A 13,288-nucleotide genomic window follows, 5' to 3' on the forward strand; every position below is an offset into this window, starting at 1 on the left:
CTTATATCTAGAGATATAAGGGGCAACCTAGTCCAACCCTCTTATTTTATAGGTGGGGAAACTGAGCCTCAAAGTGATGCAAAGTCACATAGGTTATAAGTGTCAGAATTAGGATCTGTATACCAATTTTCTTCAGTGAGTTAAATATCCTGTCTAGTCTAAAAATCACTGGAAAACTAATTTTTAAACTTTTTTTTAACAAGGCTATGAGGGTTAAGTGACTTGCCCAGGGTCACACAGCTAGTAAGTGTCATGTGTCTGAGTCTGTATTTGAACTCAGGTCCTCCTGAATCCAGGGCCCGTGCTCTATCTACTGTGTGCCACCTAGCTGCCCCCTAATTTTTAAACTTTCATGTGTGAATTGATCTTACCTAAAAAAAATGGAAAAGATTTTAAGTTGAGTCACCACTGAGTGGCAACGAATTAACACACACATACACACATTCAGAGTATATTTAATGGAGGCAAATTCTTATGTGGTCTTGGCAATGTATTTTTTCAACTAAAAAAGGTTAGAAGAAACACTGGGGTTCAAATCCTGTTTCTGCCATGAAAAAACTATATGACCATGGACAAGTCATCAGTTTTATCATCTGTAGAATAATATTTGTATGAAGTAAATCAAGCAGACATAGTTCAGAATGAAAAGAATGAAAAGCTTAAAACTATGGAAATGTGCATTGTAATTATTGCTCTTCCCCTTTTCACACTATGTTTATGATTCAAGTGTTTATAAATACATTGTCCTTTAGCAATAGAGAAGACTAAGAAAATATCAAACTGACCCTTTAATTGGATCCACAGTGATGGCTCGGGGATTCACCAGATCAGTGTCAAAGAGAACTTTGCGCTCTGAGCCATCCAACTTGGCACTCTCTATTTTATCAAGGCCGCTATCTGTCCAGAACATGGTCCTATGGAAATAGTCAATGGCAAGTCCTTCTGGGCTCATCAGTCCTAGAAAGGAAGCAAAGGTACATCTTAAACACTAGGATAGTTAATGAACTTGAAGCACAGAGAATCCCTTCTATGTTTCAACTACAAATAAGAATCCTAATATGGTTAAAATCCCAAGACCCAAACTAATAGAAGAAATCTGGAGGAGCAGAGGGGCAGAGATAATTGACAGAATAAAGGATCAGCATGGCATAATGTCTTGGCATCAGGAATACTGGGTTAGAATCCTTCTTCAGATGCTCAGTAGATCAATGCTATTGGGAAAGTTACAATCTTTCTGAGCTTCAGGTTTCCTCATCCAGAAAATGGTTCTGCAAGATAGTTGTGAGGATCAAATGAAACTATATGTAGATTAGAATAAACCGTGTAAGTATCAGCTATCATTTAATTTTTGCCTTCATATCAGAGCCCAGCATAGGGTCTGGTATATAGTACCAGTACTTATTAAATTCTCATTGATTATTAATTGATTACTGAAGAAACACTGAATATGTTTAAATAAGTTGACCTGTCACAGTTTTCCTAATCCTCTCTGATAAAATTTTTAAAATGTAAACATGAAAATGACCAAGGCCAATTATAGTGACAAAATTGTTTCATGGTCATTTTTTCCTCAGTGCTTTACCCCCTGATTCTCCTCAAAATGTTTTTCTTTTACATTAGAAGTCACAGGATCATAGGCACAATAAGGAAGCATTGAGGATTCCAGTGTAAACAAGAATTAACAACCACCACCAAAATCTGGATTACCATTATTACTTTAGTGATTACTTTGCTGATACTCAAAGGACCTTCCTAACCCTCGTGTGGCACATGTTAGATCATGATTATTAGAAAAGGGCTTGCATTTTGGGCAACTTTATAGACATGTACAATTCAACCATTGTTGTTCGATGTTAGATGGTGTTAACTATGAGAGAGGAAATAGGAAGACAGGCACAAAATAGTCAAATAACCTGAAAATAATGGGAAATCAAATTTGAAATGTTGTTTTGTGCTAATTGCCACCACTATTTACCTGAACTGATGACAATTTCGGGCTCATTGCCTAATTCGAGACTGGCCCGGCTGATTACCCTCCCAGCAACATCTGTCCAGTACACCATTTTCTCCTGGCAATCATAGTCTATCCCTACAACAATAGAACCCTTTGAAAAACAAAACAGAAGAAAAATAATTAGGAATTATGTGTTTGCTTTTATTCATTTTTAGCTGAAAATTTTTATTCATTTTACTCAAACAGTGCTGCTCTGCCCTGTGGTCATAGAATCACAGAATCTCTAACACCCCAACAATATAGCCTTTGTTTGAAGACCTTCAGTGAAACAGAACACACTATTTCATGAGGTAGCCCATTCTACTTTTGGATAGCTCTATATGGTTAGGAAAGTTTTTCTTTACCTAAAACCCAAATCTGCTTTAAAGCTTACCTTAATTGTTCTTCATTTTGCCTTCTAGGACCAGTGGCACAATTGTATTTTATTACCTGAGAAATAGCCCAAGTCAGCTCTGCCTGATGGATGTTAAATTGTATACAACCCTTTACTTACTAAAACCCCTTACAGAAAGCCTCCAGGCTTTATGATATTTTCTGTTGTTTCAGCTGTGAGCTGCTCTGGAATTAGGTCTAGATAATTTTGAACTAGCTTCTTTGCTATCTACAAACATTTTCATGTCTTGTCCATCCTCAAAAATCCTTCCTTTGATCCACTGATCTTTCATCACCATAACCATTGCCCCTTATTTTTTCTCCTTTTTTGTGGCTAAACTTTGAAAAGGGCATCAACAATGAACAATTTCAATTGAAATGTCTCTCTCTTAAGTTCCCAATGATCTCTTAAATGACAAATAAAATGGCCCTTTCTCATAACACATTCTCTCTACAGCTTTTGACACTGTTCACCACTCTTTTTTCCCAGTTATGCTCTTATCTCTAGGTTTTTGTGACATTGACTTCTCCTGGTTCTCCTCCTACTTATCTGATGCTTCTCAGTTTTGTTTTGTTTTACTGGATCTCCATCCAGATCATATCTGCACAGGTGTTCCTCAAAGTTCTGTCCTGGGCTCTCTTCTCTTCTCCCTCTATACTATTTCCCTTGGTGATCTGCCATGCATTCAATTATCTTATATGCAGATGATTCCCAGGTCCATTCATCTATTCCTAACATCTTTGCTAGTCTCTTGTGTCTCTAACTGCCTATTAAATATCACAAAATGTATGTCCCATAGACATTTTAAACAATATAAACTAAATTTATTCTCTTTCTCCCTAAATTCTACCTTCTTTTGAAATTCATCATCATCATCATCATCATCATTGTTATTGAGGGTATCATAGGCTATGATGTCATCCAGTCACCCAGGCTTGAAAACTGAATATCACCTTCATCTCATTTTATCTCTCTCTCTCTCCTCATTCCCCTTCTTCATTTAATAATTTGCCAAGACCTGTCAATTCTACCTTCATAACAAACCTTGGATATGATTTATTTAAGTGAACAATAACAACAAAATAACTGTTCAAGCTTTGTTAGTTGCAGGACTGCCTGAATTTGTACTGAGACTTTGGGATCAACTGTAGCTTTAAACAAAAATAAAAATAAAATCTCCTAAATGCCTATTGTCCAAGGAATCTAAATCCAGATAGTTAACCAAGAGAATGATTTGCAAGACTGAAACCTATTTTCATAGTAATTTTAAGATTTCTTTCTTTCTTTCTTTCTTTCTTTCTTTCTTTCTTTCTTTCTTTCTTTCTTTCTTTCTTTCTTTCTTTCTTTCTTTCTTTTTTGTTGAGGCAATTGGAGTTAAGTGACTTGCCCAGGGTCAGACAGCTAGTAAGTGTTGGGTGCCGAAGGCCAGATTTGAACTCAGGACCTCCTGAATCCAAGGCCTGTGCTCTATCCACTGTGCCACCTAGCTGCCCCAATTTTAAGATTTCTAAGGAAGGAATGCTTCAAGTACATATTTCTCAAGATGTGCTTACAAATTCCATGTTAAAAAATTTTCCCTCACTTTTCTTATCCTCTCAGAGACATTCCCAGAAATTCAGTCAACTAAATGCAGTTGACTAAAATAAGCGGACTTCTTCTGTATATAAAAATAATTTCTGCAATTACAACTTTTTTTCTTTAGAGAAATCTTGTTAAGATACTAGAATCTGCACTAGTAGTGATAATTATTTTCTAATCTTAAATCCCTGCTCTCCCTGACCCTAAACTAAAGTTTAACCAAATAGAACCAGCATCAGAAAACATCCCCAGCAAAGAAGGTTTAGTTTCCTCTCTTTTTCAGTAATAAGAAGTTTAACACAAACTCCTTGTCCAATAAAGGACCTAGAATAGGTACTAGAGATGTGAAGATGATAAAACAAAGCAACAGAAAGGTGATAACTACAGTGCTCCTATTGATCCTAGATTTGGGTTTTTTCAAGTAAGTTGTAAAAATAAGTGGGTGGTGAGTCTGTCATGTAAATTTCCAGGATATCTTTGCAGAGAGATTCCTTAATAAGGCACCCCACTTTCCCTTATATGGCTTTAGTAGTGTTTTGCAATTTCCTATTTGGGTTTCTTCATGTTGAGTGGGACATACCATATTCTTTCTCTGAAGGTGGATAGTATTTTTCACCCTAAATCCTTTAAAGTCCTTCTTTCTACACCTGAAAACTCTGAAGAATTATCTTTGGTAAAATTAGGGTGATATCACGTCAGAAATAATTTCATCATGTATGGATGAGAGGGAACCTATACTTCCTTTCCTTCTGCATAAGGGGGCCAGGACAAAATACTTTTAACACATCATGGCTTTAAGCCTGCAGAGAAGCTATGCATACTAGTAGAAAAGTATCTCCTGAAGAATATACTTTACATGCAGTGATAGTAGTGTCTTGGCTGTTTCTTTTTGTAGCCTGGTTCCATTGAGAGGCAGATAGCCAATCTGTTGGCCCTGGGCATAGAGCAGGAATGTGCCCACAGATGGTGGTATCACATCAGGACGTGGGGATGGCAGAATGGTGGGCGGAGCAATGCTCGGTATACCTGCCATAGGAGGAAGAAAGAAGAGACAAAGAAAAAGAAAAGTTAGTTGAATTCGGTTTCCCCTAGATCACAGTCTCTAAAATCTAAGACTCCTTACCCAACAGATGTGCTCCAGATGTTCTTTTAAATAAAATTTGGTCCCAAAGGATTAATGATAAAGCATACTATCCACCTCCAAAGAACAAACTGATATTGATAATTTCATTTTTTCTTTTATTCAAGTTTTCTTATACAAGGAATACAGGAATGTTTTACATAATTGCACAAGTATAACCTATATCTGATTCCTTACCACTTTAGGGAGGGGGAGGGGGAGGGGAAGGAGGGAAGGAGGGATAAAATTTGAAACTCAAAACTTTAAATAAAAATGTTTATTAACTAAATAAATGAAATTTGGATTTCTAGGAGATTTAAAAAAAATATGTTATGGAAATCTGCCTGTTATTCATATGAAGGAAAACAAAGATGTAAAATATCTTACAATAAAAAAATAAGCTTTGGGTTTTGGTGCCCAGTTTGATAGGCAGATTTTTTTTCATGAGCTACTTGGGGAGACAAAGAGAAAAGGGAGAAAATAATGGTAATGGAAAGGACGATGTGGTTTCATAAATCCCAGATGTTCTGATCACAAAAACTAAAAATGAAAACAAACATTAAATCTTATTTTATCTTGGCAGGGGATGGGGGTGTGTGAAGAGGTGGGGTCTGGACTTGTGATTTTATTGGTATAGGAAATCTCAGTAAGGAAATTCTCCCTGCCAGTGCAAATCAGAATTATGTTGCATCTTATAGCTTTAGAGAATTTCCTGGAAAATTGAGAGTTTAAGGGATTTACTTATCCATGCTCAGTCATACAATCAGTATCTATTAGAGGCGGGTGTTTCTGACTCTGATTCACTTTGTCAACTTGCCTCTCAAATGTTTACCTGAATATTCTGTGGACTAGATTATAAATTATTATCTCAAATTTATTGATTTTTCCTTTTCCTTTCCTGCTATCCCTTCATCTAAGGCACTTTCTTTCCCTGGAGAACAACTAGCCTAGGACTCAGTAAAATGTTTAATCAGTATCATGGCTTTTCCTCATATTTCCAACCCAATGTGCCATACAGTGAATCCTTAGGTGGTTCTTACATGCAGGAGTGATGCCTGGCTGTGACCTAGTTCCTTCAATCTCTCTGCCATCCTTATCCACACACCAACAATAGTTGCTGTTTCCATGACACTGCAAAGGGTTAAAATGGCCAAACTCATCACACTGTGGAATATACTGGTCTTCCCGAGGTCTGCCATTGTAGTGCTCCAGAAGACTTTCCCTCCAGCGCTCACAAACTGTTTGTGGTCCTTGTGTAGGTTCTAAAGTAAGAAAGAAAAGTCTTTTACTGAGGGCCAAGTATAGAATTCAGTGCACATGCTCCTGAACCCAAGTTCCACTCATATCTTCCAAATATTCAATTAACAAAGAAAATTAGGTGCCAAATCCTCATTCCTGGGCCAGAGTTCACTATAAGAGCTTCCAAAGTTACCACAGAAAGCACCATTTCAACATGAAGTAAAAGATAACCATGTTCACTATTTTTCCTCAAGTATTTGTTATTGGGGCTCAATGATAAGCAAACAAAAAGGGATACATGCTCAAACCAGGATAAAGGAATTTTCCTAAGAAGAACTCTGAGGCTGAAAGAGATACAGATCCACAGGATTCTTATTCTTTTCCCCAAAATCTCTCCACTCAGGCACAATCCAGTCACTCTTCCCCTCCAGATTTATCTATTTGATGATGCATCAATATAGATTTTCACTCAGGAAATGAATTCAATCTGATTTGAAAGGCTTAATTAATTTTAATTTTAATTAATTAAATTCAAATATAAGAATAAATTAACAATAAATAATTATTAAAATTGTTTAATAATGTAATTAAATTCAGTAACATGTATCCTTGCAATATATGTAACATTGTTCTAGGTTCTGGGGTGATAAAAAGATTAAATTAGACATGGTTTTTGCCTTCATGGACCTTACTATATACTATATACAGAAATAATTACAATACCAAGTAGGCTATTTATACATGAAAATAGTACATGTATAAATACAAATTTATACATATATGTATATGTTATGTTATAACATAACAACATAAGTTTATACTTTATATTTTACAATATATAAAATATATGCATAGATACATATGCCAATAAATAAACATTTATCAAGCACCTACTATGTGTCAAGCACTGTGCTAAGCACTGGGAATACAAAAATTGATAAAAAACAATCCTTCCCTTCAAGAATCTTACAATCTAATGGGGAGAATATGCAAATTGATATATACAAAGCAATATATAGGATAAATAAGAAGTAATTAAGAGATGGAATTAGGAGGGATTGGGAAAGGTTTCCTGTAGAGGGTAAGACTTTAGTTGGAATTTAAAGGAGGGAAAGGAGTTCAGTGGTTGGAACAGAAGAGGGAGAACATTCCAGGCATAGCCAGAGAGAATTCCTGGAGCCAAGAAATAGTGTCTTGTTTGTGACCAGTGTCACTAGATCAAAGAACACTTGTCAGGGAGTAAAGCATAAAAAGACTGGAAAGGTAGGAGGAAGCTAAGTTATGAAGGACTTCAAATGCCAAACAAAGAATTTTGTATTTGATCCTGGAGGTGATAGGAAGCCAAGTGGAGTTTGTTGGGTGGGAGTGGGGATATGAAATGATTAGACTTGCCTTTTGGGAAGTCACTTTAGTGACTGAATGGAGGACGGATTGGAATGGGAAAAGACTTGAGACAGGCAGATCCACCAGCAAACTTCTACAATAATCAAGGTGATGAGGGCCTGAACTAGCATGGTGATAGAGTCAGAGGAGAGAAGGAAGTGTACTCAAGAGATATAGCAAAGGTGAAATCAACAGCCTTTGGTAACAGCTTGGATATGGTGGGGGGTGTGAGTGAATGAGGAATCTAGGAAGACTCCTAGGTTATAAGCCTGAGGGACTGTGAGTTTGGTGTTCCCTTCTACAGAAATAGAAAATATAGATGAGTTCTGTTTTGGACATGTTTAGTTCAAGATGTCTACTGGGCATCCAGTGCAAGATGTCTGAAAGGCAGTTCAAGAAATAAGATTGGAGGTCATCAGCAGAAAGATTGGGGCAGGAACCATGGATTTGAGAATCCTAAGTATAGACGTGGTAGTTAAATCCATAAGAGCTGATTAGATCACTAAGTGAAGGTGTTGTTGTTTTTTGTCTTTCGTTCTTGAAGAGGACCATGACATCGGTGTGATGTCATGACTTGCACTGAATTGGATTTAAAGGAGGTCACCAACCTCATCTCTCTTCCAGAGACATCTGGGTCTAGTTGCAAGATACATACACACACATACATACATGTCTCTAGTCCTGATATCTGTCTGTCTGTCTGTCTGCCTGCCTATCTGGATGACTAGAGAGTGCCCTGGATGTTTTGAGTCAATTGGGGTTAAATGACTTGGGGTCATACAACTAGTAAGTGTCTGGTGAGATTTCAATTCAGGTCTTCTTGACTCCAGGGTCAGCACTTTATCCACTGTACCATCTAGCTACCCCACTAAGTGAAGTAGTATGAAGAGAAAAAGAGGAAAGGGAAAAGAGAAGGCTCAGGTCAGAACTTGAGAGAGACACCTACAGTTAGGGTAGATTTGGAGGAGTCAGTAAAGGAAATAGAGAAGGTAGGTAGGAAGAAAACCAAGCCTGAAAACCTAAAGAGATTAAGGATTAAGAACTAAGGCCACTTCATCATGTGAGACAAAAGTGAAGCAGAAGGCACTTGAGTAATAGGAGATGAAGAAAAGGGAATTCAAGGTGAATAGACTCATTTTTTTTTTTATTGTAAAGCATGAGGCAATGTTCTCAGCTGAGAGTGGGGGGAGGGGAGGTCTGGGGAGGGATGGCAATAGACACTGTGAAGAATGGGATAGTGAGTTGATAAGGGAGTTATGGTAGAATTGACTTGTAGTTATGAGGATCCAGTTGATATTATGTAACATAAATTTGTAGTGTTCCCAGTCCTAACAGTTGTTTTATTTTCTCCACCTTTATTTAGCAGCATGTGTGTAGAAAAAAAGGTGACAAATTGTTAGAGTGATCCAAGTCTGAATTCAGGTGGGCATAACTGGTGATGTGATAAGAGGGTTAGAGATTCAAGGTAGGATATCACTGTTGTACTGATTCACCAAGGAATCAAGATGGGAATAAAAGGACAGAGTGGCTATTGAAAAGGAGATATAGGGGCAGCTAGGTGGCTCAGTGGATAAAGCACTGGCCTTGGATTCAGGAGTACCTGACTTCAAATCCGGCCTCAGACACTTGACACTAGCTGTGTGACCCTGGGCAAGTCACTTAACCCTCATTGCCCTGTTAAAAAAAAAAGTTATAAAAAAAAAAAGGAGATATATACTGGGAAAGAATTGAGCTGTCAAGGGATTAGAGGTCATGATATGGATGAAGATATGTCAGAAAAGGCAGAAGGACAGATGAAAAGCCAATAGATTATGGTCTGATAAGGGGATTTCAGAATTCTTGAACATTTGTGAGAAATGACAAGATTAAGGAAATAACCATCTTTGTGTATAGCTGAGGTGAGATGCTCATGAGTGGTTAGTAGGTTGAGAAATTGAGTAATTAGGGTATTTGAAGGAGAATCAATATGTTTGTTGAAGTCACCTAGTAGGAAGGAAGAAGTTGGGGAGGAGAAAAAAATTGTAATTCAGTTACCAAACTCATTGAGGAAGGATGGGGAATATAACCTCAGGGTCTGCTGACAACAGCCACCAATATTTTGACTGTAAATATTAATAGCTTGGATCTCAAAGGAAGAGGGCTTACTTAGTGATAGGGGAATAGGGAGGACTCTTGCCTTGACTAATAAGCCAAGGAGAATGGTTGAAGGTGCAGCCAGTATTGGAAAGAATGTCCAGGGATGCTTTTTCATCAGGGAGAAGGAAGTTTTCAATCAGAACTAAAAAATGGAAGGAGTAGGAAAGGAATATATTTAAGATGAAGAGAAGTTTGGTGCCTATAGGCACAGTGGAAGGGCTGAATGGAGTTAGAGCGACACTTTGGGGTGGAAGAATTGACAGGGATGAGAATGAGATAGTAAGGAATTGAGTAATAGGGTGAGGAATAGGGTATTATATATCATGTATATACATACACAATACACATTCGATATGTACAAATATGTATTATATTTATATATATACTATAAGGGCTAAAATTCCAGCTATACTATATAAACTCTAATGAGTAGTCGCCAATAAATTATAAGCTTTAGCAAGAGTATTTAAGTGTTTAAGTATTTATTAAAGAGCATTAGGATAAGAGAGAAAGGTAAAAATCTAACTATTTCTAAGAGACCCATCATCCAACCCGCCACAGCGAGGTCAGGAACAAAAAGAGGAACAACCCCTCTGCCAGCGTCCGCTTCCTACTTTGTGTCCTCCTCCCAGAAATGGGAGGTTCCTCAAGTTGATTGGTTGGTAACTTTGATAGACAGTCATCACTTCCTGACACCAAGGAACTGACTACATGGCTTGCCCTCAGACACCTTCTCCTCATGGTGGAGCTTTCCCACAGTAGCTCTCCAGCAGGTGGTGTCATTCCAATCATTCCAATACACATTATGCATGTGCATAAGTGGATTTGTTCAGCCATTTTTCAGTTGTGTCTGACTCATTTGGGGTTTTGTTGGGTCTAGGGTAGCACTGAGAAATCTATATCAGGATCTCAACATAGGTGTCATCTTTCACTGTCTTCTCCCCTCCTCCCAATGTCCAAATACAATCTATTGCCAGGGCTTGTTGATTTCACCTTTGCCCCTAATCTTGAATATGCCCCCTTCTCTCTTCTTACAGTGTCACCACTCTGATGAAAGCCCTCATCACCTCATACCTGAACTGCTGAATCAGCATGATGGTGGGTTTGCCTGCCTCAAGTCTTTCTCCACTCAGCTATCATCCTCCGAAATTATTTCCCTATAGCATAAGTCTGACCATATCATTCCCCCTATACAGTAACTCTAACGGCTCCCTATTTCCTCCAGGACAAAATCCAAAATCCTCCATTTAGAATTTAAAATTCTTCATAACCTAGCCCCTCCTACTTTTCTAGTGTTCTTATATCTTACTCTTTTCCATGTATGCTCTGATCCAGTGACACTGGCTTTCTGGCTGTTTCATGATTAAGATACATCATCTCTTTGTTGTTGTTTAGTTCTTTTCAGTCATATCCAACTCTTCATGATTCCTTTTGGGATTTTCTTGGTAACAATATTGGAGTGGTTTGCCATTTCCTTCTCCAGCTCATTTAATAGATGAAGAAACTCAGGCAAACACAGTTAAATTACTTTCCCAGGGTCACACAGGCCAGATGTGAACTCAGGTGTTACTGACTCCAGGCCTGACATTCTATCCAATATACCACCTAGCTGCCTCCATCTCTATATAGCTTTTTTGTGTTTGTTTGCTTGTTGTTTCTCTGGTTATACTGTGAACTTCTTGAGGGCAACATCTGTTTTTTGTCCCTTTATGCATCCCCAGAACTTAGCACAGTGAATAGCACATAATTAGTGCTTAATATATGTTTATTGACTAATTTCTTATTTTTCCTCACATACAACAGGAAGTCAGTCTTTACACTCTTTCCTAGAATGCAGTCTTTCTTTCACTTATGCCTCTTAAATTCCCTTAAAATCCAGCACAAATGCTACCATTTACACAAAGCCCTCCCTATTGAATCCAACTTCTAGTGTCTTCTCCTCCAAATTAACTTGTATTTATTATACACACACACACACACACACACACACGTTGTTTACCCTGATAAGTTCCTTGAGGGCAGAGATAGTTCCATTTTTCCTTGTATTCTTAGACTGCTTGGAACATAGTTGAAATACAGTAAATGTTTTTTTGATGATAGGTTGCCTACTTACTTGATATAATATGATATATTTAATATCATATATAACAATGTAAAATGATAGATTAAAGATTTTGACAGTGTAGCTAAATTATAAGCTAATTTAAGGAGAATAAAGGAAGCAGTCTATAAAATCACAAAATTATACCATTTCAATTCAATAAAACAAATATAAAGAATGCAAGGGTTTGTATAATCTTCACTCTAAGGCATCAGGTCTTTATCAATGGAGAGTGTCTAGAATGTCATAAAAGAAACTGTAAGTTTAATAGTTCAGAGCTCCTCCAGTCCTTGATGTCTTACCAGGAGAACACTGAAATCCATCCCCACGGTAGCCATGTTGACAGTGGCAGGAGAAGGAGCCAGGGATATTATGGCAGGTGGCAGCGGGGTGACATCTTTCTTCTATACATTCATCAACATCTACAGACATTAGGAATGGGAAGGAGCAAAGAGAAAAGGGGGAAAAATCATGACTTTATTGTATATTATTTGCAAGATAGTCTAGTGCTGGAAAGGACCTCAGAGACCATCTTCAACTATTTTATGGTCCAGTTTCTTGTCCAAGGTCACATAAGTAGTAAACTGAGCTGTGACCCCAATATATATGGACCTGACTTGGAAGGGAAGCACAAAAGCATTTATATGTGCCAGGATTTACAAATATTATTTCATTTGATCCTCACAACAAGCCTCTGAGATGGGTACTGTTATGAGCCCCATTTTACAGGTGAGGAAAGGGAGGTAGACAGCAAATTAAGTGACTTTCCCAGCGTCACATAGTTGGAAATGTCTGCAGCTGGACTTGTCAGGTCTTCCTTTCCACTGTATCACCTCATGGAAACTTCAGAGTTTCTTTAGAAATATGATTTTAAAGAATCCAAAATAACTGGCAGGAGATATTTTAAGGTAGACTAAATACTGTTCCTAGAGAAATAAAAGCTGTAAGATGCTGCAACATGTACCAAATGTTAACTCATAAGAAATCAGAGGTTAGTCAAGTTAGAATTATGAGGACACTATGAGGACCAGATCCTACATTTGTCACACAGGAAAGAGATACTATATTTCTAGAACAGGGATTTTTAACCTGGAATCTTAAAGCAATGTATGAGAAAAAAATTAAATCTTTAAATATAATTGGTTTCCTTTGTAATATAATATATTTTGTGAATTCAAAAATATTATTCTAAGGAGGGGTTTCCAGATACACAAAAATGGTAAAGAAACTCTGTTCTAGAGTTTTGTTTGTTTTATATAAACCTCTACAAGTTTCCTGCTCTAAATCAAACCAATAAGATAGAAATGGGCACTTTTCAATAGTATTGGAAAATCTGTATGTTAA

At 37.4% G+C, this 13,288-nt stretch overlaps 1 protein-coding gene across 3 annotated transcripts in view; it reads right to left on the reverse strand.

Moving 5' to 3' along the window:
* Window positions 1-13,288, reverse strand: part of NID2 (nidogen 2) — a 74,842-nt gene that overhangs the window by 11,661 nt on the left and 49,893 nt on the right. For all 3 annotated transcript variants that reach the window (XM_043983497.1, XM_043983495.1, XM_043983496.1), the window contains 5 exons: window positions 12,247-12,366; window positions 6,126-6,347; window positions 4,822-4,991; window positions 1,976-2,105; window positions 786-957 (listed from right to left, as the gene is read on the reverse strand). In XM_043983497.1, coding sequence (XP_043839432.1) covers window positions 786-957; window positions 1,976-2,105; window positions 4,822-4,991; window positions 6,126-6,347; window positions 12,247-12,366 — 814 coding nt within the window. The remainder of the gene's footprint in view (window positions 1-785; window positions 958-1,975; window positions 2,106-4,821; window positions 4,992-6,125; window positions 6,348-12,246; window positions 12,367-13,288) is intronic.

This window comes from Dromiciops gliroides, chromosome 2 (genome assembly GCF_019393635.1).
Source record: "Dromiciops gliroides isolate mDroGli1 chromosome 2, mDroGli1.pri, whole genome shotgun sequence".
NCBI lineage: Eukaryota > Metazoa > Chordata > Mammalia > Microbiotheria > Microbiotheriidae > Dromiciops > Dromiciops gliroides.